The 27,964-nt window shown below is 46.2% G+C and overlaps 1 protein-coding gene across 8 annotated transcripts in view; it reads right to left on the bottom strand.

The window, feature by feature from the left end:
- The window catches only part of RNF216 (ring finger protein 216), a 776,933-nt gene that overhangs the window by 448,289 nt on the left and 300,680 nt on the right, over positions 1–27,964 (bottom strand). For all 8 annotated transcript variants that reach the window (XM_086940659.1, XM_086940658.1, XM_086940657.1 and 5 more), the window contains 2 exons: positions 14,770–14,909; positions 2,876–2,926 (listed from right to left, as the gene is read on the bottom strand). In XM_086940659.1, the coding sequence (XP_086796785.1) occupies positions 2,876–2,926; positions 14,770–14,909 (191 nt within the window). The remainder of the gene's footprint in view (positions 1–2,875; positions 2,927–14,769; positions 14,910–27,964) is intronic.

Here is a 27,964-nt window from a genome sequence, read left to right as displayed (position 1 = left end):
TTTTATATCGTGTCATATTTTATATCTTGTACAAGGTGTGTTTTATTGACTTTGGTCTTGGTCGGATTGATGTTTTACTTTTAGGACTCAACTGTTGATAAAATGGAATACCAGCCCGCATAGTACTACCCCTAATTGCGTTTTTACAGCCGGGTAGGATGGAATTCAGAATAATAATAGCTGATAAAGAGGGTCATACTTACATACTTTACTTATTGTACTGTATAAGAGGTTTATTTTGGTATTTTCTCCTGCACTGTACGTAATTTATGGTTTGATGGTACTCTATATCGTTATGCTATTTGGTTTCAGGTTTTGGTATGATGAACTTCAAGTATGTTTTTTTCTTTAACTGCATTGTTTTTCACTTTAATTCTTGGTACTTATCAGTGGAATTCTCCACGTGTCTATTTTATGTTAAAAAATGCAATACCAATAAAATAATTGTAAAAAAGTTCCATGAGTAAGGGTCTCAAACATCAAAGAGGTAGAAGTTGTTTTAGCCGAAATAGAGATGTGCAGCATACTAATGTCATCAGCCACTGAGATTCTGAAAGGATAAGAGGAAGTCAAATTGGAGATTATTTTCGGATCCTAGATCTAGATGAAGACCATAAGGAAGGGCAATAGCCCCCTACTACTCTCTCTCTTTTCGAGTGTAGCACCTAGACACCTCTGGTTAGTAGAGCGCTTTACAAGTGTCACTAAATTCATTCAAGTATCTCTTGGTGGACGTCTAGATGATTGCCTGAACAAGGTGGATCTTTAAGTGCCTGAAACAGCAGGAATGATGACATGCTTCATCAAAATCTATAAATGACCTTCACCTTGATCTATACTGTGCTCTTGAATGAGATGGTGATATAGTGGACCTCCTTTGCATAACAGTGTACGGTGTCAACTGAGTTTTTGAAAACGTTAAAACCCTTGGAGGTGGAATGCCTGGAGTTGGAGATATAAGAGGAGAAGACTCTGCAGGAGTAGTAGTTTGAGATGGAGATGAAGGTGATAGAGACACAGAAGGTGTTAGAGGAAGAGAAGATGGTATAGGAAGAGGAGGTGGTTAAGTCAGTCGAAGTACTGTGATGGAGAATCCGGTATTTCCAGTACTAGTGTTGCTGGTCCGGAAGGTCAGTAGTGCCTTGAATACTGGGGAGTCTGAGATCGTGGGCAACCTCTGCAACTTCATTTTCCACAGGAATTCTACAGACGCCTGTATAGGAACAAAAGATTCAGTGCACATCAATGTCATGTGGCGACTAGATGTTACAGCTAACCCTTAGGTTTTTTGTTTTGCTGAATAGCTCCTTGACGGTGAACTGTACTCAATGGCAATACAGGTAGATATTGTATCTTGCCTCAATGTCAAGGTTCTCAATGTCAGCCAGGAACAGCACAATTTTTCATTTTGGGTCTCCTTTTGGATCTCTCCCATGGAGGTGACCTCAGAGGTGTTAATAGAAGCACTGGTAGATAAATTGCCTTTACCTTGCTCCTTTGATCTCTCAGTATATTCCAGTTACTGCAGTCTGCACTGTTCTTGCCCATAAAGGCAAATCTTTGCTCTATCCTTCAGGCTGCACCTAGAAAAGGTCCTGCTATAGTTGCACTTGTCGGGAATATGGAAGTCCGTTTGGCAACGACTAAGCAGATCATGGGGATCTGTTTTTGCCATTTCTCTACTACACGAAGGGCACATCACAAAAATGTGACATTTTTTTTTAGAAGAAAGGAAAATATTTCCTTGTAAATAATTTCATAAAAGTACTCTCAATCATAAAGGACATAGGCTAAAATGGCTTACAGAAAGTTTGGAAAGGGGAAGATTTCCAAGAGAAACAATGCCAAATAAGGCCAAGCTCAGTGCTCCAGGATCCTGTAACCAGGAGATGGAAAAACGAACGCCACTGACAGAGAGCATATAATCAGATACTAGAGAGCTGGGAGCACTTAGAGCCGCAGTGCCAGTTTTCAGCCTTAAATGGCTGCAGTCTATATTGCTGCATACCCCTATTGTTTTCCACTTCACCTTTAAAAAAATATTCATAAGTTATTTTCCTTGTTACCCAGATCTTTGGTAATATTTATATAATTTTAAACAAGGTAAATAAATGGCCAATAAAACCTGTTTTTACAGACTAACTTGTTTTTTACTTTAAATAGGAATACACAACCTTTCTAAAGAAAAGCAATAGTAAGTGCTTATGATTTCAACTGTGATTCCCCAGAAGGACTACAGTTAAGCAGCCATTCTTTATTTAGAGATGATAATGTGAAATGTGGGCGGGTTGTGTTGGTACATGTCTGTGGTCACACTGTGTGCATTTGCATGTGCACCTGTGTGTGAAGGGTGCCGGTTTGTCAGTATGTTTGTGGTGGGTGTGTGTTTAGGTACATGTGGGCATGTGCAACTCTGTACAAATAGTGAGTTTCTGCAAAGTCTGAAACAATAGTGTCAAATCAGATGTTAAGAGGAATACTTTTCCAATTCTCCGTTTCTTAAAAAGTTGTATAGAGACCTCTTAAAACAAGAAAAAAAAATATAAGTAAATTGAATTGCCCACTCCAGCCTGTTTTTATAGATTGCTAAAGCATTTACTTCAAATAATAAGATACATCTTTTTAAAGAAAGTTTAAATCAACAGCATTGGGAGCAGCTACACATTTAAAGGAAGACCCAGGAGCAAGATGGATTTCGAATGGCATTCCATTAGAATGACGGGGGCATCTATACTTTACTAGTTGCAAGTGAAGTCATCCACAGTCACTTAAGGTTTTATGTTTATCTCTGCACACATACATCTGGTGGCCATCGCCAGAATGAATTAGCCAGAGGAGGCCATTTTCAATAAGTCAAGTATGGTCAGAGGCTTACCTTCTGATACTGCTCTTCATTCATTTGAAGGGCGAGAAGAAAATCAGCATGCTGGAGGGAAAAATACAAATGTTTAACACACTGTATTTATAACATGAGCAAATGAACCATCTCATTAAAAACCCCTCCCAATCACTTCTGATTCAACTGCTTTTCTCATTATAAATGTAGGTTGGTGGATAATGAAAACTATTTCTCATTTCACAGTATTTTCAACTGTGGTAACTCTGTTGTAGTATGAATTCTTTACCAAACCAAATCAGGCAACATCAACACAATTACAGAGAGGCAATGGTATGTTCCTCCACGCATGGATAAAAAATATGTTAACTTGTGGAAATTTCCATAGCCCCAGCCCCCACATTTAAATAAAAAGCAAACACCTTTAAGGAAAGTTGCATGTTCTAGAGGACAAACTTCCTTTAGTCCTTGTACAGCACATAATGGCTCATAAAAGTGAAGGAACATGAGCTAAAGTGAATCGTGCAGCAGATGTGGCGGCAAATACAGGGCAGAAGCTGTTACCTTACGGCAAACTCAGATAAATGCAGACTTTCATAGCGATCAACAACTTAGTTATTTTTGGGATCGCTTATTCTGGTGGATACTGTAGCTACCTTCAGATTCCTCCCCTTTTGAATATCCCAGGCGCGAGTCTGGATCTGGCAACATGGCAACTTTTCAATAGATTTCTAATGCCGCTAAGGGGCACAGACTGCAAGTGGTACTTTGAGATGTCACCGGGGCATAAACCCCCTTGTCGGCCTGCAGACATCAGTTTTCATCCATTTTTAAAGCGCCTTCGATGCGAGTGAATAAAACCAACATCTTACATAGAATCGTGCAGTTTTCAGTAATATGACAAGGAAGTAACAGTCCTATTAGCGTATACAGCCATGCAACAGGGAAGTTGGTGGGTCAGGGAGGAATCTGCAGACTCTACATAGCATCCACCAGAAAAGGTGTCAGCAAAGGTAGATTAACTTGTTCTTCGGATAGATACTTCTTCCTGCAGTTTCCTCAGCTTTTGAATACATTTCGCAAGCAGTCCAACATCAGGAGACTGGCGCATGACTGATCCCAACAAGTAACGGAGAACTGTAAGAAAAGGATTACTGGGGTCCAGTTGAGACAAATTTTCCTCAAGATATGCGGAATCAAGAGTATCGGAGGAAACATGTAGAGAAGCAGAGAGTTCTGCAAGCAAAATGAGTGCCAAATGCAGCCTGCATCGCATACTGAAGGGCACAGATTTTTGACCAGTCGGCATTCTCCTGAGTGGAAAATAATTCTATCTGAGCAGTCTGCCATAGATGGAAGATGTTTTGGGCAACCTCTGATGAAGACGCCACTTGTAATTGGCCAGACAGCACCAGCTAAGATTGTCCACTCGGACGTTGAGGTCTCCAGCCAGGTAATTTTCCAGTATGTAAATCTGATGGTTATGAGCCAAGGACTAGAGTTGTAAACCTTCTCTGAGGAGACGATGCAACAACCCTCTCCACCTTGCTTGTTGATGTACTACGTTGTCTATCAATATCTGGGCTTACTGACCGTGACGAAAAGGAAAAGCTTGAGAGCCAGATGTATTGCCCACATTTCTAACCTATTTATGTGAAATATATGTTCTTATGGCTACCAGAGACCTCTGATCACCAGTTATTCCAGATGAGCCCCTCACCCTACAGTGGTGGCATCTATGATCACTGTTGCCACAGGAGGAGGGTAAAATGCCTTTCGCTGAGAAAGGTGGTTGTTCACACGCCACCATTCTAGATCCACTGGGGTGTCCCTGGAGATCTTGCTACAGGCTCATAGATCTCCCTTTGTGCTGGAATCCCTGTCTGCAGGGGCACCATCGAGGGCCCTCATCTGCCAGTGTTCATGGGTGACCAACAGAATGCAGGAGGTTAGGAGACCAAACAAGCATAAGAACGGCAGGGCTAAAATGATCACTACATCCTGAAACACTGGAATCATTGCCTGAATATCTTGAAATCTCTGAGACGAGGAGACTTGACTCGATGTGGCAGCCCCTCTGAACAGGATGTGCTGAAAAGGCACTAGAAGAGATTTGCCTTGCTGATAGAAAAGCCAAGGTCAAACAACTGTTGTGTTGTCCACATGTGGCAAGCTGCAATTTTATTTATTTATACCATTTATAGAGCACACTGCCACCTAAAAGGTACCCTGGCGCTAGAGAAATGAACAGGGAAACAACAGTTGCACTAGGAGAACAAAGATAGCAGTAGAGATTAGCAGGGAAAAAGCTTGGATTTCAGTATCTTACTGAAGCTGTTGAGATCAGTTGAGTGCATAAGAGGAGTAGGAAGATGATTTCAGAGTTAGGCGGCCCTCACTTAGAAGGCATGCCCTCCCTGTCCCATGTTCTTGTTGTTGGCAATACAGACAAGATTGGTAGACTAGGAGTGAAGGCCTCTCCCTGGGGTATAATTTTGGAAGCCATTCTGAAAATGAATTGGGCCAAGGCCCTGGAGAGCCTTAAAGACAATGCATAAGGCTTAAAAAGCTATTCTTTGTCTCACCAGGAGCCAATGAAGCTCCTTTAAGTGTATCCGATGCAGATGATCCTTAGGCCTATCTAGAGCCAGTTTCGCTGCTTCGACCTGAACTTTGTGTAACCCTTGAAACAAAACATCTGGGGCTCCTAAAAGGAGAGTGTTACAATAACCAAAACTAGTCAGGATCACACTACGTACAATAAGACTTTTAGCAGAGGTCAGTAACACAGGAAGAAGTTTTTGCAGGCCCCGTAGAAGCGAGAAACATGTCCGAGGTACTTTGGTAACATGACCTTCTGGGGACAATTTGCTATCAAATCTAACCCACAAATTACAGAGTCCGAGGGGGCTAGCCGTTCCTGTGTTGATAGAGGCCAAAAATTGGCTGGGAGACTTAAGGGAATGTTTTTGGCTGAGCAACACAGAAGCTCTGTTTTGCCTCCATTGCATTTAGCCAAGTTACAATGTCCTTCATACAGTTGTGGAAGGTCTTAATCGCTGTCTGAAGGTCACTGTCTAGTGATCGAATTAGCTGGGTGTTATCTGCGTAGTTAAGTAATCGTATACAATGGGTTTTGATAAGGGTCACCAAAGGCCTCTTATAAAGGTTGAACAATATAGGGATATGGATCGACTCTCGAAGGACACCATGTTTAACACCTTTGCAGGCAGAGCGATCAGGAGGAAGGTAACAACCTGACAGCACGCCAACAAATTTAAGTGCATCCATTTCAGTGCAGTACATCTTATTCCTACCATGTGGAGTCTTTCTAGAAGAATATTGTGATTTACTGTGTCGAAGGCGAGAGAAGTCCAATAAAATCAGGATCGCTGATCAGCAGCCATCGACTAGCATCCAGAGTTCATCCATTGCCATGAATATGGCCGATCAAGTTCCATGCCCAGATCTGAAGCCAAACTGTTCCTTGTCAAGCAAAGTATACTGTTCCAGGTGATGAGCTAGGTTTTTACTATAATTGCCAGGAATAGCTGGGTCGAGGGAAGGTTTTTTTTAAAATGGGGGAACAATAGTTTTTTTCCGGGTGTGTAGGACTTTGCCAGTATCCACAGATTGGTTACATATCTGTTGGAGCAGCAGGAAGGATTCTTCTATCAATTTGTTTCAAATCCTAGGGGGGGGGGGGGGGGGGGGGGGGGGGTTTAACAGGATCAAGTGGAGAGCCTGGGTATATGTAACTAGCTAAAAAGCAGAATCAGTCGACTGAGATGGTTTCAAACTTCTCAAGACGGGTTGAAACTATCCAAAAAGTTGGTTAATTCGGATAGACTGCGCGCAGCATGTGGAGGGGGCTCATTGATAGTACAGCTATTCAGAAATGCTCCGGACACAGAAGGATTCGTAAAATGAGGGGAACTACTTATGTTCTCCAAAACGTTGATTATCTTTTCCTCAAAAAACAGTGCAAGGTTGTCACATAACTCCTGAGACGGGGTGATGAACCTTTTCAGGCAGTCTGGATAAGCTACCTCAAGCATGATATCAAAGACTTTTTGGGCATTTTTGTGTTATGCAAGGATAAAAAAAGCATTGTGGTCTGCTTTGGGTGAACTGATAGCTTTCTTATATTCATGTAGGGAGGATTTTAGCTGTGCTTTATCTTCCTCTTAAAGAGATCTGTGCCACTTTCTCTTGCATTGCTTACAGACTACCTTTAGTTGCTTCAAAGAAGGGTTATACCAAGGGGCCGAGTATGCTTTTTCTCAGCTGTAGTGGAATTTCAGAGTCAAGAAGTTTGAGAATCTTTTCCTCCATGATATAATTTTCATCTACTGATCTGGAGTAAAAAGGATGGACAGATTAGATTACTCCTTTCAGAAGGATCTGCCTAGTTTGTGCCATGCCCTGTTCATTAGCAAAGTGGTTTCTACTTTTTTGGCGGGTCCAAGTACTCTTACGTGTACATGGGAAGATATTAAGGCGTAGTCCTTCTAACACAGAGGGAGAGTATTTGAGATAAAGACTAACTTCTCTGGGGCAAAAAATGAGGTACACGGTATGGCCACTACATTGGGTAGGGCCAGAAACCATCTGATGTAACCCTATGATGTTGCAGGAGCTGCAAAATTATTTGTATGAGGGAGAAAGAGGTATCTCTTCTGCCCACATTAAAATCCCCTAATTTTGGGAAGTTAGAGTGGGCCTATGCCACATTTGAGATCAGCTTAATTAGGGGTTTTAAGTGTGAGGCTGAAAGGCCAGAGGAGTGGAAGCATAAGATTACGGACAATGCACAACCTTTCTCTGATTTCAGAGAGAAGTCCATATTATCAGGGCCAGGGAGCTTGGCAAGGGTTAGGGACACTAAATTCCAAATTTCCTTAAAAATAATTCCTACTCCCCCACCTCTTTTTTTTGGTAAGTAGCTTGTGAAGAATATTGTAACCTGAGGGACACGCCAAACCAAGGCGAATGGCGGAGTCGGGAGTGGTTCACGTTTCTGTGATAAACAGTATTTCTAGGGTTTTGCTTACCAACAATAGATTAATCTTGTTTGAGTGTTTGACCGGGGACCTTGCATTAAGCTGGGCATATTTCAGAGGAGTAGACTATGTAGACTTCCCAGGTAATGTATTCTCCCCATTTAAATTTCCCCAGGGAGGAATGTCATTTTCAAGTCGCTTACCGAGAGACAGTTGTTCTCTGGTATAAGTCAGTCTGCCGCCAGGAGATCTAAGGGGTTTGCTAAGAGAACCGGCAGCATGGCTGGTGCTGTGTCATTTCTGGAAAATTGGTTTTCATGAGGCAGCCATCCTGGTAAGGGAAAATTGTTATTCCTGTCCATCTGAGATGCGCTGCGGCCACCGCCTTCACCTTCACCTTTTGAAGACTCAAGGTGCCAAAGTGAAGCCAAATGGATCAAGTAGTATAGAGAATAAAGTAGATGACGCTGCTTCTGCGTTGGGACCAACTGCAGCCTGCCCTCAAGAAGTAAGGACTATAACTCTTGTTAAAGGAAGTCATGAGGGAGCATCTTCGGTCAAGGATGAATGGCAGGTGGAAGTCATGTTGGAGTATCTGTGGTCTCGGAGGAATCCGAGGTAGTGATGTTTGGAACGGTACGGCATACATCCTTTCCACAATCTGTAAGATGCAAAGTTCTGAAGTAATTGTCTTCCATACTTGTGAAAAGGCAAACACCAGTCCTCCAACGGCCGGAGCGTTTGGGCAAGAAGGAACTAGGCTTGCACAAGTGAAATGACTGAGGAATTGGAATACTATGAAAAGGAGGTAGGGAAAGGAACAGCATGCTGTCTTCCTCTGCCTCTTTCTCCTAACGAAATGTTTCCGGACCCAGTCTGATGCCTGGGATATTCAAAAGGTGAGGAATCTGAAGGTAGAAGTATCCATAATGAACAAGCAGCCTTAAAAGTATAAAACAGTCTGATGGTTTTCCTTCTAAATATTAATACACCGTCACTAAAGATGACCTTCATATGGTTTTTAAACACAGGGTAGGTGATACATTCATGAGTGAGCGAGCTAAATTAGATATAATTAGGGCAGATCAAAAGAGGATTGCTCTGGCTCATGCTGCCACCAGTACTACTGAACTACCAGCTTCTGTCTTTTGATTGGAGGATATAATTTTTTGTATGGTAATACAGGGCATCCTCCACCAAAGGCCTTAGAAGTTGGAGGGGATCCTGTAGCGTCTCACATCTTGTTCTCAGAAATTGGTTTATTTAACCCCTTCATTGCAGGGGTTTTTCACCTCCTGTGCAGGGGGAGGGGGGCCGCGCGCGGCACCGCCGTGCTGGTGACGAGCTCAGCTTATCATGAGGCACAGCGCAGCTGCACTCATGACAAATCCCTAATCACTTTTCTTTTTGACATTTCTATTGCTATTCCTGACTGCCTACAATAGAAAGGTTAGTACACAAAATGTTTCAGGGATATGCTGTGGGCTTGGGGTTTTGGTGCCTCATGATGGGGCAGCAGTAAGAGGCAGGCGGGCACGGTGCAAATCATGATCAGTCATTGCAGTCATACTGCCAGATAGTGGGTGCTCTGATCAGTAGCCTTCATCACAGCAATCAGTATCTCACAGGAACCCATCATTATGGGTAGCAGCCAAACCATCATCATGTCCAACTAGATCGCAACAGTGGCTGTGAAAAGTTTCCTTCACCTCATCCAGCCAAGCGTGTGCTGGGAGAGTCAGCCCCTGGCAGTGGTAAATACCAGTCAGGAAAGGTCATTAAAAGGAGACCATATTATACAGTAATCTAATTTCATAGGATCAACTAACAAGGGTAAACATGGAGTAAAGAAATTTGTGTTTACTCATCCACTGAATTGGAAATACACACTTTATTTATATGTGAGCTAGAGGCTAAGATTGCTTTGTGGCTCAGAGGTGATGGTCCACTCAACAAGTATGGAGGAGATAATCTAATGGAAAAGAGGCAATATCAAAGAGCTTTTGTTTAAGTGGTCTTTAAGGTCAAACTATCTGCTCAGAGGTATTGTTAGAAGGGTGCTATGTCAGCATGGTTTGAATTGTGATATTGTTTAATACTAGAGAGCTTGATGACAGAGTGACAAACTCGGATGGTGGGATTTCCTTAATTACTTCTGGTGCTACCTCCAGCATCTTGATTATGTAAACTCAGTACAAGTACACAAAAAGCTACATGGTAGGTTCAGGGTTTTATTCCATAGCGTTAAAACTCCAGCAAACGTGTTTTGATTGGCACATGATAAGACTGTGTAGGTTCAAATTTCTTTATGAACTTTTGCCGTGATGTACTAATGAGCATATTATAATTGTAATAAAGAAAGTGGTGCTCACAAGTACAACATTGAAAGCATCCCCAGGCGTGCTTCTCAATTTCCTGGGTTCAACCAGGATTCCTTAATGTTCAAATAATCGACAACCCAGTCGAAAGATCATGTATTCCAATGAAATAATTTACTTCATAAGTCATCAGAATCAACTTAAATTCATCATATTAATTTCATGTCCATCAACATAATTTCACCCGTCCAATGCATTTCGGGCGGTGCCCTTCATTGGGGACAGTAGGCTGAAACAAGGTATAATCATGATATAATCAAAATACAAGCGAGTGTTACACATATCATAAAAAACTTAAGAACAAACAATAATAATTCATGCTGGGTGACTCAGTGAAAAGAACCCCAAAGTGACTGTGTGCCATGATATGAAAAAAACAACTGCCTACGGGCACTCACATGGATCAAAAGTGACGATGGATATCTCATCAAATAATCGTTTGACACAATAGTTCGAACTGAAACACAACAACGTGTATATATTCAGATCAATCTGTATACAAGCATATATATGGGAAAGCTCCTGGTTTCGGCATTGAAACACTTGCTCGTGGGAATCCATGCTGAAGGGCTGGCAAGCATTCGGCCCGTATGAGGCTGGATGACAGTCTGCTTTTGCCTAGCACCCAGCAGCTCTTGGAGTCACTGGAGGATTGGCTCCACAGGTCTACCGGAATAAGGCTTACAAGTTTCGGGTCCAACAAAGGTTTCTGCACCCAAGTCTGCTTGACATTGAATCTGTGGACATGGAAAGTGGAATTCGACTTGGCACCGAAGGGTCGAGTAGGCACCGGCTGGCATTCAGAGATCAAAGTGGTTGAAACAAACCGTTTCAGCTTTGGTTGCTTTTTCGACACCGAAATTGAAGGCGGGATGTTTGAAACAGGTGCTTCGTGCCGACGATGGTCAGATGGCAGGGCCTCTCTATGATGTTCCAGAGCAGTCGGAGGTCTTTTGGGTGTGTCAAAACTGTGTTGAGGGGCAGGGGGTACCGTACTCTCAGAATGCTAAGAAGGCGTTATGTCCTCCATCTCCAAGTAGACCTCAAGATCTGATCAAGAACTGCTCTCGATCGAGAACGCCTCTTCCTCCGCAACCATCAGCGGAGGGTGTTGTTCTTCCTCCTCAACGTCGTCATGACCAAAAAGGTCTGGAGTGTCCTCTGTGCTCCTCCTGGACATCTCGAACAGACATTCGCAACAGTCTTGAAGGTTTTTTTTTTTTAGTGGCAGTATCGCAATCAGCTTCTCTGTGTTCCGGCGAGAGGCAAAGATTACAGATCTGGTGTAAATTGGTCAGCGGGTTCTTGATATGGCAGCGAGAACAATAACGGAAAGGCATCCGCTCAACCACCAGCAAAGAATTCTTGGAAAAAGCAATGGAGACTGAAGAAGGCCTCAAAGGGCAAGGACAAGTGGGGGCCCTGGTGGAAGCAACTCAATGAAATATGTATACCCCGAAACACAAGAATTGAAGACACGATCAAAAACAATACAGATGAAGGGTAAGGTAGTGAACGAGTAGAAAAGAGCACAGTGACTGTGCCAAACCTGAGAGCCAAAAGAAAATAATCTAATAATGGAGTTGATGCCCCTGTACATTATCACTAAGAGGAGTCTCTCTCCCTCATGACTCAAAAGACTTCATTGAAAAAAAGCAACTTGCACATATCCAGGCCCAACACTGGAAGGCAGGCGTATGCAAAGCATGTGTATCAACGCCACACATGCCTCAAACACACAATTTCACACCGTTTTTTTCATGAAACACTGGTGTTGGACTTGGCCCTTTTTCCCAAATGTTTTCGCTTTTCACCCCCCCCCCCCCTATTTTAGGATGTCTCCCCCATGGTTGAGACATGTATAGGCCATGTGTGGTGTGAGATGCCATGTTAAAGGTAATGCAATGGTGTGCGCACCTGTAATTCCCCCATTGCAAGAATGCACCCTGGTGAAATGTCGCTTTTAAAATGTATGCCATGGCTGTGTGTGGTGCCACTGTGGTGGGTTAGCAATCTAGATGTTCGGTTCCCAGCCATCCCAACTTTTGGAGGGAAAGCCTGGCACCCAGGGTGCTCTACTCCTCCCCATGAGCCAGTTAGAACCAGTTTCCCCAGAAACTTCTAGAAGCTTCTGGCACCATCTGGTAGGTGGGGTGAGGGGTGAATAAGTAGGGGGGCTGTGCCACCATGTGCTCAGTCAGAGCGTGGACTTGAGAGAGGGGACCTGCTGCCAGGGGGTGCCGCCACATGGGCCTGTGTGCCTGCCCCTGAGCCCATCTGCACCCCTCCACTGTCCACAGGGCCAGTGAGAGCCCGCTGCTGGAGTTCATGCTGCTGTACCAGGAGGAGTGCCACGTTACAGGGGATGATGGTTCCAAGGAGCTGCTGTCCTGCATTGATGTATTCCCACTGACCACTGACCTGGCCCAGCAATGCCGGTCTGCTCTCCTGCCCTAGCGCCTCATGAGCGCTACCCCTGGGCCCTGACTGCTCCCTAGCGCCTGGAAAAGAAGAGCGCTTGAGCTGACTGCCAAGGAGCACCTTTGACTGTACCCAGAAGGGGGTGAGGGGCGCGGCCTGTTGTCCCAGAGTCTGCTGGTGGGACCTAGTGCCTTGGGAGCGCTATAATTAAAGTGCCAGTGAAGAAGAGCACTATCTACTGTCCCAATCTTGCCTGCTGACTAGCGCTTGGTGAGTGCAGCGCTATGTCCCAGCACCAGAGGTGAGGAGCTGATTCCGGCAGCACTTTATGTTAATTCTGCCCAAGAAGAAGCGGGGACCCAACAGCGCTGTGTGGCCGGGAAGGACTGTGTTGTTTGGAAGCGCCGAAGGTGCCCACCCAGAGTAGTGGCGGCGATTTGCATGCCTTGAAAGTAAACGGGTGCCCACCCCATGTATTGCCGCATGTTCGTGTCCTGGTGTTGATTTAAACGAGCTCCGAGCTCGCGGCGAGCTAGGAGCTCGGAGCGCCACCAGGAAGTCCCGCCCTGCCGCCGGGAAGGAAGTCAGGCATCCTGGAGCCTGATTGGGGGCAGGAGCAGGAAGTGCCGGGAGTTTAGAGCCGGAGGGCTCCACGCGCAAGTCCCGGGGTCCCAGGAGGGGGCCCGGGTGAAGTCCGGCGAGGCAGCGCTGCTGCTGACAGGGTTCTCATGCCCAGAGGAGTGCCCCGCGACTTAAGTGGAAAGAAGACGTTAAGAGCCACCCCGCCTGTCCGTGCCCCACGAGGAGGAGCAACCAACAACGAGGAGAGACCCGGTGAGTGTGGGGCTCAGTCATTCTGCAGTTGGGGGGGGTGGGGGGGGGGGGGGCGTCGGGGCATATGGTCGGTGCTCGCCCCCAGTGACTGAACTGACTTTACAGGTACACCGTCAGCAGGCACCTGCGACGTGGACCATATTTATAGTACCAGAGTCGCGGAAGAGGGGCACCTTAACCAAGACTGAACAGTGCTGTCCACAACTGCCCCGCTGGACAGTCGGCAGTTGTAATGTTGGGCCAGTTTTTTTAAATACTAGGCTGAGCTGCTACCACTTGTGTTGAGCCCAGGGGGAGGCTCTAGGCCTAATGCAGGTGTCAGGCCACATGCTATAGTGTTTGTGCCCAATGTATTTATGCTGGTGGTCATGCCTAATGTGATTCAATGCCTCATGCCGTTATAGAGAGCACATGGGGGGGGGGGGGAACTGTGATTTTTCCTAAAGGTCATACTAATGATATGCCTTATGTTTAGGCTCCGGTGCTAGTGTGATTGTGAAGTACGCTGATGGTGTCACGCCTAGTGTGTTTAAGGCCTAATACTGATGCCGTTGCTAATGCTGTTTGTGCTAATGAGGTTTTTAGGCCATGTGTTATGCCAAGTACCATTTGCCTGAGGCCCCTAAGGGTGCCTAATGGGATGTTGCCCACCAGTATCGCCAAGAGGTTTTAGGGTGAGGCCCACTGTGAAGGTTGCCCAGGCTAATATGGGTGGGCCCATGGTGATTTAGATTCGGGGTTAGTGCCCCGCATGAATATGGTTGACACTTCATGCGCAGATGCTTTTCACATGTCCTCTGGAGTTTGACCCGCCTTCTCTGCACCATGCTACCCCATTTCTAACAACTGGCAAATGCAGGTGTATGTTGTAAAAACTCAACGTTTAATTCTTCCCCCCCATAACATGGCTAATACGTTCCCAATTAACTGCTCCCTGGGTATAGGCAAACGTTGATGGAAGCATATATCAACAAGTTCCATAATAAAATAAAGGGGGCAGTTTGCTTTGGCCTTGATTCAGTTATGTTGTGGAATACATTCAAAGGACTGGACTGCAATTTGTGGTATTCCAGAGATAATCTAGCTCTCTACAATTATGCCACTCGTCGTCCTCATACTTAACTATAAAAGAGCTGCATGGGCAAATATTGCCAGGTACCAAAATGCAAAGCTCAATAAAATGTGTTCACATGCCTAAAATGTCAGCTTCACAATGCAAAATTAAAACTTGACTCTAAACAAGACTACTCACAGCTTTCAAATTAAAATGGATCACTGATCACAAACGTTTACTTACTTCTGCTATCTCCTTCATTTTCTGTTCATAGAAGTTCAGTTCCTCCTTTACAGAAGAGAAAAGTTTATCTGGATCATAGCTTCTCCAGTGTCGCCTTTTGTTCTCTAAAAAGAACATTCGCTTCTCAATTTTCTTCTGCCCTATAGGAGAAAATAGTTTGTAATGAGATCTCTATAACATGTAATCTGCCTGCAAGTTAGTAAGTACATTTGGGGAATTTAAAAGTATTTTAGCTTTTCTGAGTAAACTTGATCAATATATTGCAATCTGACTGGGAAATCCTAAACCAACCAAGTTAACTAAATTCAATGATAATTTTTAGGTCTTGCCTACACAGTGCGGAAGTGCTGCTTTAGAGTGACCTCTTGGAATCACTCCGGGCTTTTGTGGAAACTCGTGCATTTTCTGCACGGTTTCCGATGAGCCCTCGTGCATGTACGGCGTTTACTTTGCAGGAGCGAGCAGCGGCACCATCTGTTTCCAATTATTGTGTCCGCCGCTGCTTGCTCCCTTAAGGTAAACACTGTAGATGGACTTTAACTTTCGCGGGCGTGCTGGTCTTTCAGCGCTTTTTTTTTGTTTCTATGCACACTGGCCTCCTTTGCACCGGTAACATTGTTGACACATGCTGTTGCAGTCGGGTCTGGCAGACAGCGCCTCGCTTTGCTCTCTTTCCCCATTTCTACCTTGCTACTCTGTGGTGTGCTGGCGGCGGTTTGTTGCCTCTGGACATGCCGCTGACCAGAAACCCATCGCTGGAGGTCAATGGCCCTGCTCCAGTGCTGCGTCACAGCCAATTGGTCAAAGCCAACGAATCTTGGGCTAAGTAGGGCTAGTTTTAGAAATGTATATACGGGGCTGTGACTAACGTTCTCATGTGGACATCCTGCACCATGGAAGTGACGTAACATTAACCCCCCCGCAGTGCTGGGAGCGCTCCCTCGACGGCTGAAGCGACAGCACGTGCTGCTGTAGAGGCGAAGCTAGTTAACTTGGGCGACGTGACTTAGGGGCGTGTCTTTCCCACGGAGCCCCTTCAAACTCAAATGAGTGCAATTTTCCCGACCTCTTGATTTAGAATTAGTGGGTTGGTTTTTAAAGCCGTCTTAGTAAAATCAACTACCTCGGGGTGGGTTACCCATGCAAGTCACGTTATACTGCAACTAATTCATCTGCGCTGAACGCACTCAGTTTGCTAATGGGCGGTTTTCAAATTTGACTCTGCTCTCACATAAATGCTGTTTTTAATGACATGGCTAGAGGAACTTTAGTGCCGTAGGAGGAACTAGTTGACAACCATTTCAAGCCACCCCCTCACTTTCACACTCTGAAGCATCTTTTCAGGATACAAAAGCTACATTTTTTACTTTCTTTAACATGACTGAATAACTGTAGGCGGTTACAATATTGTAGTCGAAGTGTGTATCTCATGACAATGTTACTTAGATGGTTAGAAATTCTGAATACAGGCTCAGGTGCTTGTTGCACACGGTGTACTGTACCGTGCTGCTCATGATGGGCTCTTATGAGCGCTGCAGGACTTTTCACAGGTGCGCACCAGGCGGAATGTAGCTCGGAGCCTTTATCATACTGTTAATGAGACAGAGCTGGGCCCACAAGGTATTTAAACTGTTCAGTTATGCTGTGAATATACACAGACTGTTTAATACTAAACACAGCCGGCACAGCCTTTTCAATGTGATTTTGTGATGTGGACCCACGTTAACGCAGCTGCATGCCTGTGAATTAGTAACTTAAGTAAATGTGCTTAATAAAAAAAAAAAAAAACATTCTCCCTCTCTCTTTATTTACAGGAAATGTGCCATGACACGGCATTAAAAATTAAAAGTGGGTTTTACCTAGAGATCGCGGCGGAAATGGTTAAGCCTGTGTTGAACATTTTGACTCGTAGGGGGTCACAGCTGTAGCTAAGGCATGCCTGTAGAAGCCGGGCCAGCCATGCTTATTTGCACCCCCGCCCCACCAGCGGTGGAAGGCAGGCAGAATTCTGTTAAAATAGTCAATTTACCTTTCAATAATCACTTGGGCCCTGTAATTCATAGGAAGGTTTCGATAATTCTAAATTAGTCAGTATTCTAGTTACATTTACAAAACTCAGAGTAGAGCAGCGCATGGTCGCCGAGCCCCTGATCATTGAAGATTGTATAAAGTTGATGATCTGCGTAGTTTCGAGCTTCATCCTCTTTTTGTGAACCTTGGACCCTCTCGGATGAATCTAATGCATTCTGTACTAAAGAAGTTCAGGCCTAATTTAAAATGTCGGTGGATATGCAAGAGAATTTTCCCCTTGTTGCGTGCCCAATTTAACCCCTGCAGCTCAGAATTTATTTAATGCTCACTTGCAACATGTGAATCTTCAGAGGGTTCATGCTTGATCGACTTTTCAGTGGTAAACTTCTGGAGGTGAAGATCAGCTCGCACCCTATTAGTTAATGACACCCTGCTTAATACACAGTGTAAATCATCATAATGACACAAGTTGTTGAACACGGTCTACTTTTTTAAGTCCCCATAAGAGTTCACAGGGCAACAAAGACTTGTGGACGATGACCCGGAGCTAGGGGGGTGATTGATAGAAGTGAAGTATCCCCTCCGCAGCCAGGCAAGTACATTTGTAAACACAGATGCGTTTTAAGGGTAAATCTAACAGAACTCTATACGATTTTACCAAGTATAGGAAACCTATAAACAAGCATTGGCATAGCCAACAGGTTTCGCCTTTGGGACCTTATATGTGTTTAGCCATGCAACAGTTGATGCTGTTGCACCAAGGATATTGTGCTGCATAACTAAATACTTATAAGGTCTCAAAAGCGAGACCTATTGGCTATGCCAATGTTTGTTCAATTTTGAAGACTACAATGGGAGGCTTGACGTGTAAAAAGTCTCTAGAAAGACTTCAATTAAATATCTGCCTTTAACAATTAGTGAGCTAAGGAAAATGGAAACTCCTGCATCAAAACATACCAGCTACTTTAGTGTTACCACTTTCACTGCCGGGGAATTTTCCCATGTCTGCACAGAAACTTTATTTTTATAAATAAACCAGTTTTTATTGATTTCATGAAGAAAGCAAGACACATCAAAAACCATACAGTGCAAATAAGCTGTGACAAGTGTAGAGTGACAATCTCATATGCAGTTAACATACAGAACTTTGTAACCCATAGTATTCCCACCATTTCTACCAGACCTTTTTGTGTTTTGGCGGTCACCGTCGTGCAGCATAGGCTACTTTGTCCAATTGTGCGCAACATTCCATAGCTGTGTGCTACGCCGCCACCACTGGTGGTGGTGTTGCTGAGTTCCACAGTTGGTCTATGTCCTTCTTGGCGACCAGTGTCCCCAGACACACATGCATTTGGTCACTCCTGCTGCGCCCAAATCTTCCACCAAGCCACGAAGAGCAATGTGGGGAGATAAGTCAGTAGGCCAACTCGGCACTTGGACCAATGCTTGAAAAATGGCAGTCCAGTATCTCCTGATCGCTGGGCAGGCCCAGTCGCCCGCCTCCGCATTACACTGGTAACATGTGGACGATTGGCGCTGACCCGCCCTCCAAAGCTTCAGCCGTGTCAAGTATGTGGTATGCAAGAAATTCAACGGAATCAGGGGGCGTTGCCTCATGCCGATGGAGTGAGCAGTGCTGCTCTGAGTTCCTCTCGGCCAGGCGCAATCTGTCACCATCCTGACCCCTGGGCAGTAGTCTAAGGGCCTGAAATGTGGGGGAGCACCGATGAGATCCTTGACGGGCAGCGCACCATCCGATAACTGAACTGCCTTGAACTCGGACAAAAACTGAATTGACCAAGCTCACTAAACATCAAAATGAAGGCGCCGGATCAGAGTGGGCTCAGATCGGAGTAGAGACAGAGAAGATAGCGGGGCAGGGCTCCGAGGAGGGGGCCCAACCTGACCTGGCCCGTCTCAGGACTTGCGGCCAGCCATATCTGGTTGCTATGGGCCGGCAAGAGGATTGCTGGCCAATCCGGATAGCTACATCAGGTGCGATAGCGGCACCACTGGGGCCCGAGGAAGAGTGACACGTGGCTGGATCCTGGCGCCTGACCTGGGGAAAACTCTGACCGAGAGGAGTGCTCGCCTGACGCTTCAACTCCTGCCGGACACACCGGACTGCGAGGACGAACGGGAGGCACCTGCAGGTGCATCCTGACGTCACTCGTTTGTGCCCAAGAGAGAACCGACAAAGCGGGAGAGGGGGCACACACGGAGCCTCACCCGGCCGGAGAAGACTGGGACTGGGCGCGGAGGTCCAGATCACCGAGGCGATCCCATCCGCAGGTGAGAGGGGGGGACCAAAGCCGAAGGAAGCAGCCCAGTGATCTCTGCACAGCTTACCAGATGAGGCCCAAGGGACGTAATGGGGCCTACTAGACGGGCGGGAAGGCGGAGAGTGCCCTGGAGACAGAAAGCCCTCTGCATTAATGAGACCTGATGCGTGGCTGGTCAGCTAGTCATATGCTTCAGCAATTGGCAAAGCTATTACCCCTGAGGCACCATAGAGTTGAAAGCTTAGGCGGGGCCCCAGTGGCGCGACGCATGGCGACTGTTGCCACCTCGACCATCTTCCATCAATAAAGCATCTCCAATTGCTGGAGGCCACATAGCATCTGGCAGTAGCAATGGTAATTGAGGCCACATGAATAGGCTCAACTGAACACCTGAGCAACACAGGGCCAGTAAGTGGAAGGGGCTTGCCTCCTCTGGGCAACGGACCCTAGCCATACACGCCCAGATCCTCTGGCCCACTTGGAGACAACTAGCGGATCTACTGACTCCGCCCCTTACGAACTACAGGGGCCAGGTCTCTGTGCCCCCCGGTGAGACACAAAGACAAGAAAGAGCAGGTGGCCAAACGGATTTCCAGTTAAATACCCGACCGTTGCCAGAACCCAGGAGAAGATGGGCAAATCCTCATGAAAGAAGGAACAAGACCAAAAAAAAGCCGAATACAGCAACAGTAGAGAATGCAGTGGCACCGCCTCCAGCGAGATCTACTGGTGACCCTACGTTGCAGAACATTCTTCAGGCCATAACCGCCTCTTGAGAAGCGCTGGAGCTCAAAATTGATACTATTGGCACGTACCTGAATCTTCTCAAGGATGACCATAAAAAGCTGGCAGAACTAGTTACTGTGAATGAGAGCTAGCTAAAAGAACTTCACCCAGCTGTGACAAAGATGCAAAAGTGCCTACAAGCGATGGAAACCAAAGAGAGAACACCAAAGATCAGGGCAGAAGATGCCAAAAAACGCTCACGCGGCAACAACATCGGGGTGGTGGGCCTTCCAGAGAAGAGTGAGGGCACAGACACAGTGAAATATATGGAGCACTGGCTGCGCACAGATGTAGCTCCCAATGGAGTCTCTGGGTTCTTTGCTCTAGAAAGGGCGCGCAGAGTACAGGCAAAATCTCCGCAGCCTGGAGCCCCTCCAAGACCAATGGTGGCAAGATTGCTTTATTACAAAGCTCGAGATTGTATATTGGCGCAGGCACGAAAGAAAGAGGTGCTTCAAGTGGATAATGCTACAGTGCGCATTTTCTCTGACTTCTCCAGGGAAGTCCAGAGACAGCAACCGCCTTATCAGGAGGCCAGAAAGAAGCTACTACAACTGAACCTTAAGTATGCCATGCTGTTCCCGGCAAAATTGAGTCTATGTTATGTTATGTTATGTTATGTTATAAAATTCTTATCAAACGCAAGGACACCAATTGGTTTCATGGCGCGGTTTCTAAGACTTGCCGAATCCAAGTGGAATGTATTCATATGCTTGGGTAATCAACCATATCTTAAGGGATTTTCTGAAGCTCAGCAGATCAGTGCATGATCTAATTTCCAGGGGAAAGGAATGCCAAAGTCTGGGTGCCAGAGTTGCAAACCTACAGCCCCCTTGTCGCTTCAGCTTGAAGGCGGGAGTTGCCATGAGATGAAAGTGAGACGAGCGTAGGTTACATGAGGGAGTGTACCTTTGAATAAGACGATCGATGAATTTGGGGCTCTGCCCATGTAGAGATTTAAAGCCCAGACATCCTACTTTAAAGGTGCAGCGCTGGGGGATGGGAAGTCAGTGCAGCTTCCTCAGAAGTGGGGTGACATGTCACCTATGTTGCTGGTGGATCAGTCTGGCCGCTTGATTCTGCACCAACTGTAAACTGTTGGTTAAGAATAGTGGCATACCCAGTGATATTGTGTCCCTAACGTGCCTTAATGAGGTCGTCGTTCTGTATGCAACAGTTCTTGTATGATGCTGCAATTGGGAGGGAATGTTTATGTTTTTCATGAATAACCAAAATTAAGTAAAAAAAAAAAAAAGAATAGCAGCATACCAAGGTAGACTGAGTTTGCGTAGTCTAAGTGGGACATAATCGTAGCTATCACAACCTGTATCAATGCTTCCTGTGTGAGTAGTCTGCTGGTCTTTCTAATCTTCCGTAATAGGAAGAAGCAGGTAGAGATCACAAAGACAATTTGGGTTTTTAGTGACAGGTGATTATTTATTGTGACGCCAAGACTTTTTGCAGAGGGAGAAGGGGTGGGGGAGGTTCCAAATTCCATTGGCCAAAGTGTGGGCCCCAAAAGTTGTGGCCGCCCCTCGTCAGGACAAGTTCGGTCTTGCCTCGTGTTAGACCTGGCACCATTGGCGTGGGTCTCCCTTCCATTTTTCGCGTTTGTCTCCTCTGTGTTTGCTGGTGTTAGATGCTCTGGGCGCTGTGCCACTGCCATTCAGTGCCACAGAGTGAATGCTCCCTACTGTAAATTGACTGTATGAATTGGTATTCCCATAATTGGCTCATTTGGTTTACCCGTTAGTCCCTAGTATAGTGCACTGTGCGTGCCCGTGGCTGGTAGACCGAATACTGCTGGTGGGCCTGCAGCGCTGATTGCACCACCCACAAAGGCAGCTTGTAAAGTGTATCCCAGACCTGCCATTGCAGAGTCTGTGCAGTCCAGAACTGCCGTGCTGACTGAAGTGAACCCACTTCCCAGTCCCTAAACCTTCCCTTGGCATCATGCAAGTCAGCCCTATGGCAGGGTGCATTGTATGTGAAAGGTCAGACATGCCTTGGTCTGTGTAGCATGTCCCGATAGTGAAATACACTCCATTTAGTTTTTCACTATTGCAAGGCTATCTGTTCCCTTAGGCCAGGATGGGCACTTTGATTATTACATTCTATAATCCTAATTGACCCAAGGAACATGATAAGAAAGTCGAACTTAGTATGCCTGAGCTCAGAATATTAAAGTGCATCTTTTAGTGAAGATTATTTTTATATTCTGTGTTTGAAAATACCACTTTTAGAAAGTAGGTATTTTCTTGCCTAAGCCTTCCAGTGTGCTCTGCTGTTGTGTATTGGCTGTCTGGTTTGGGAGGGACAGGGCAGGCTGAGCCCGACCTGGATTGAATAGAGATCTGCAGTTGGAGTATGGGGAGGGGTGACCCTTTGATCAGAGCAGGGCTGTGCTTGGCAAAGTGAATGATGGCTCCAGCTCCCACTGTGCGTCTGATGACAGACCCCCTCTTCCTGAAAGCCAGGATGCAGCCTTGTAAACAAAGTGCTCTAGGGAGACACCAAACTGGTTCTGGCTGGGTTCAGGGGTTTAGTAACTTTTGAGAACAAAGACTTTTTGGGGTATAAGTATCTGTGCAAAAACCCTACACGGTGTGTTACTTCTGGATGTCAAGACGAACCTCTGTCCGCGTAACTAGAGGGAAAGGATTTTGAAACTTTCAGCCATCTTGCTGAAGCAATGGTCTGCTTTGAGCTTGAATCCTGCTGAAGTCTTAGGGACATTAGACTTCACCCATCAGCCGTCTGGATTCCTATTTGAGGGGGATTCTACTCTCAGGTGAGGCCTCTGTTGAGAATTCCAGAGCCTCTGGTTCTACTGCGGGGAACGAGGGCTGAAAGTCATAGTATCGTTAGCGTGGGCCGCCGCAGCGGAGGAGCTGTTGCCGCTGAGAGACCGGATTTGCCTGCGTTACCAAAGTCATCGTTATCGCTATCGCTACTGTGGACCGCCGCAGCTGAGAAGCTGTTGCTGCGGAGAGCCCGCATTTGCCTGTGTTACGAAAATCATCGCTATCGCTACTGTGGGCCGCTGCAGCTGAGGAGCTGTGCCGCTGAGTGCCCACATTTGCCGTACTACAAAAATCATTGCTAACGCTATTGTGGGCCGCTGCAGCTGAGGAGCTGTGCCGCTGAATGCCCGCATTTGCCGTCCTACAAGAATCATCGCTATTGTGGGCCATTGCATGCAGCCGAGGAGTTGTGCCGCTGAGTGCCCGCATTTGTCGTCCAACGAGAATCATCGCTATCTCTATTGAGGGCTGCTGCAGCTGAGGAGCTGTACCGCTGAGTGCCCACATGTGCCGTCCTACAAGAATAACCGCTAGAGTGTGCCACTGCAGCGGAGGAGCTGTGCCGCTGAGTGCCTGCACTAGTCACCACTTCGAGGATCTTGTTACCACCTGCGTGTGCCGCTGGGTGCCCGCCTTTAAGCCCCGTCCCAGGATTATCATGAGTGCACGCAGCGGATTGCTACAGCTGGGAGCTGTGGCCGCTGCGAGTCTGCCTGTCATCACCGTGGCTTCCTTGTGAGGCTGTGTGCCGTGCCCCTTTAAATCTCAGGTACATTGTGCATCACCGGGTCGTGTGCACCCCGGCCTCGAACTAAGTCCGTCGACACCCTTTGACTGCCTTTATTGCTTTTGAAGTGAATCTGTAATTGTGTGTATTGTGGCTCCTTGAGCGCTTTTAGCCTTATGTTCAGTCTATATAAAGATTACTATTTTTCTGTAACTACTTGTGGTGTCCGTTTGTAGCGGCTCTCCTGCATTATTGTGTATGGTCATAAATGCTTCACACACTGCCTCTGAGATAGGCCTGTCTACTCGTGCTACGTTATCACAGGGTTGAGCAAGGGTTATCAAAGGGTGTAGCCCCCAAACTCAGACTTAGGAAGAAGGATCCATATTTGGACCTCAGCGCCAGCCGCTGCCAACTAGAGATCCCCATTTCTAACACCTGGGTTAAGCTTTAACACCTTGGCTGCTGCATGAGGTCCCCTCCCTGTGCTGGACATTCCAGAAAAGGGTGTGGTCGTGACGGAACCATTCCGTCATCAGCACAGCTCAGCCGTGACTGATGACGGAATGGTTCCGTCACAAGCATCGAAGGGGTTAAATGGTTATAGTCCATCCAATGACGGATGTGCAACATGGTAGACTGAAATTCAAAAGCTGATTGAGGCGAGTTATCCATTAGCTGTAGATCATCAACATAATTGAATTTCGCAACTTTCCTTTCCTTGAGGGACCGGATCAGAGGGAGAAGGTAGAGATTAAACAGATGGGGGCTAGCGAGGAACCCGCAAGTGGTTTTTAATTATGGTGCTGTGAACTGGGCTGTACGGACTGACGCGGAGTGATCCTCCATGTAGGAACTGATCCAACTGAGGCTGAGCCCTGGATGCCTGCCTCTTTGACACGGTCCGCCAAGATACTGTGGTTGACCGTGTCAAAGGCAGAAGAGAGATCCAACAGCATCAGGGCCTGAGGGGTGCCCTTGTTGGCCTTCTCTTGCAAGGAGTCTAGTACCGCCAGCATTACAGTCTAAGTTGAGTGGGCAGGGCGGAACCCAGCTTGGTGTGAATCAAAATAGTTGGATTGTTCAATGAAATTGGACAGGCACTTAGCCACATGGGCCTCCAGTACCTTAGCCAGGTAAGTGAGCAAAGAGATTGGACTGTAGTTCGACAGGATCTGGGGTCAGCTCCTGGTGTCTTCAGAAGGGGAACCACAATTGTCTCTTTAAAAGTCTTGGGGACACAACCCTGGGATAAGGATTCAATCAGAAAAGAGAGGGAAGGCTCGGGAGGCTGGTGAAGACTTCTTTTAGGACATGGGGCAGACAGCAGTCCGTAGGAGATCCAGATTTTACTTTGAACGTTAGGTCCTGGATTGCCTGTATGCTGATGGCAGGGAAATGTTCGAGAGGGCAGGGATTTCCAGGCATAGAAGAGAATATCTCATGGGAGGTGCATGTAGGAATGCTAGCTTTGATGGTGGAAATCTTTTCGATAAAGAAGTTATTCAAGGAATCGCAGAGTGCCTGAGTAGGTGTGGGTTTTCTTAAAACTCTGTCCGGGTAGGACAGTTCATTTACAATTGCAAAGATTTCCTTGGATCTCTTATTAGAGGTCAGAATTCTGGAGAAGTGTGGGGCTTTAGCGATTAAGATAGCTTTTTTATATTATCTCATAGCAACCAAATTGATTTGTTTTCCTTCTGGTGAGTAATTCTGTCTCCACTTCCTTTCCAGTGTGCGACGGGCTAGTTTTTGTGATTTTAGTTCACTTGAGAACCATCTCTGTGCATCAGGACGACGAGCCAGTTTTATTTGTTGAGTAGAGCGTGTTTATTACTGGCTGCTAATAGCGAGGCTGAGATAGTTTTCTCACTAAGATTAATATCAGATTTAATGATTGGGACTGTGTTGGCCAGTGTGCCATCAAATTCATTTTTATCAATAATATTCCCTTTCCTAGCCATCCCACCTTCACTCGTAGGTAATTTGTCTGTGGTAATGTTCATTATGGTGAACTTTATTAAATAGAGGTCCGACCATATGCATGGTAAGAACGAGAGTGCAAGCACAACCAAGTTAGTGGTCCATACTTGATCCAATACGTGTCCTTTGATGTGTATGGCTAAAGATACCCGATGAGCAAAGTTTAAATCGGTAAGTAAATCAGTTAGCTCAGCAGAGTGGGACCCACCTCGTGTGTCGTTTGACCAGTAGTTAAAATCTCCTATTAGCAGGATTTAAGCGTGATTAGTTACCAGGCTGGCTCTTGTACGCCCAGAGAATGAGGGAACAGGGGCTTGTACCTCAAACGGAGGCCTCTCCACTCAGGCTTAGATCCGGAGTCTAATGCACCGGAGACCTCAAGGCTAGAGCTGCCCAGAGTCAAGCAGAGAATAGCAGATGACATCATATAAGACCTTCAGTGCCCTGGTAACGGGAGGGGGAATAGTATAATTGGGCATACTGGGTGAATGTTTCTTTAAAATATAGTGATGTGGTTAAACATTCACACTACACAATACTTCATATCTGTACTTCATATCTGTACTTCAATAAGCTAGATGGGGACCGGACTATCCGAGAGGCTCACAAGGCCACCTTTTTTTGTTTTTGCTATTCGGTACCATGGACCTTGTTGTTGACTGTTAATGCTGTTTGGATGTGTGGTGGCGTTCTACCCGTCCGGGGAGGGGTAGTTGGGATTGTTGGGGGTTGTTTTTGAAGCTGGGATTTGAAGTCACGCACTCTGAATTAATGTGCTTACTCTAAATAGGCTGAGAAGGGGGCACAGGGGACCATACTGAGAGATGGGAGAAGTCTGTATCCCTTTCAAGACTTAATATGGCTGGACACTTGGCCTACAAGTGCTTGACATGGAATATCAGGGGAATGCACTCTGGCGAAGCAATATAAAGTATTCTCATTCCTGCATAGGAGAGGGGTACTTATAGCGTTACTGCAGGAAACACACCTCATTGACAAGGAGGGACTAGCGCTGCGACTACGATGGAGGGGCCAGACATTTTATATCACATACTCTGCATATGCTAGAGGGGTCCTCATATGGATCCAAGCTAGGGTCCTATTCCAATGCATTGACACACTGATAGACAATGAGGGCAGGGATGTGGCAGTGCGGGGACGACTAGAAGTGGAAGTTCACAATAGTAAATATATATGCCCCAAATATCGATCAGAGTTGGTTCTTTGCGATCCTATCCAGAAAATTAGCACAGTTCTTAATGGAAGCCATCATCATGGAGGGAGACTAATTGCGCAGCCGATGTCTTGCTAGACCGCTCACACCCTCCCTTGCGCGATTCCCAGACAGCCCGCAAGGCAAAAATGCTCACAGACTGCCAACGGCAGTGGGGCCTGATGGACTCCTGGAGTTGCCTTAACCAGCATGCATAAGACTACTCCTTAGCGGGACTCCATGAGGTGCACGTTCTGCTAGACCTTTTATTCCCCACCCGACCTAGCCTGATTGCAATGATAAAATACCTATCCCACACTATCTCAGATCATAACCCTGTTTTCTACAACTGCAATGGGCCAAGCCCATGCCATTAATACCTACATGGCGGCTCAAATCCGAATCATTGGAAGATCAGGTCTTCCGTGAATCCATCAGAAATAAAATCACCCAATATTTTCTTGATAACACAGGTACGCGTCTACCCCCCCCAGCTAGAGTGGGATGCCTTTAAGACAGAGGCACGAAGATACTGCACAGCTGAAGCCAAGGTAGTTAGGCAAACGCTGCTGTGTGATGTAGAAATAGCCGAAAATCACCTGAGAAGCATAGAGGCCCAACAACAGGGCCGCCCTTGGCTTCAATCTGACCTCTGGAAAGCTAAAGAGGCATTAGCAACACAAGTAGAACAGCTGCGGTGCTTGTAATATAAACGCTACTTAGACAGGACGCACATGGAGAGGGACAAGTCTGGCTCATTATTGGCCTGGCTGGTAAATCTGGATAAACAGGGCTCATCTGTCATGGAATTGGAAGACAGGGAGAGCGTTAGAGTACATATACAAGATGGGATTAATGACACATTTGCTAGCTACTACTCAGCACTTTATACTACCTCATACACACGAGGTCTACAAGAGATCTTGCAGCCCTCCCAATGCTACGGGTCACAGTAGACACGAGGGACCTTGGAGGGGATATTACAGCACAAGAGATAGCGGCCACCATTAAACATATGGCAAGCAACACAAACCCAGGTACGGACGGCCTACCGCCAGAGTTTTATGCTGGCACCTCAACTCGCGAGTCTAAAGGTGGCTGCCAAAGATACTGGCTACCTCACGGATACTACAATGGATGCTGTAATAGTTCCCGTTCTGAAACATAATAAATTGGCCCATGAAGGTCAACATACCGCCCTTATCGATGCTCAACATAGACAATAAAATAGTAAGCCGGATTATGGCCATTCCTTTACTACCCTACATGACCACTCTAATACACCCGGACCAAGCCAGGTTTATCCTGAGCCGTAACACAGTAGGGAACAGTAGGTGACTGCTGCATATCATGAAGACTGACAGAGAGG

This window comes from Lissotriton vulgaris, chromosome 10 (assembly GCF_964263255.1).
Source record: "Lissotriton vulgaris chromosome 10, aLisVul1.2, whole genome shotgun sequence".
NCBI classification, from domain to species: domain Eukaryota; kingdom Metazoa; phylum Chordata; class Amphibia; order Caudata; family Salamandridae; genus Lissotriton; species Lissotriton vulgaris.
Note: the sequence above shows the minus strand (reverse complement) of the source record. Positions and strands in the feature narration are given on the sequence as shown.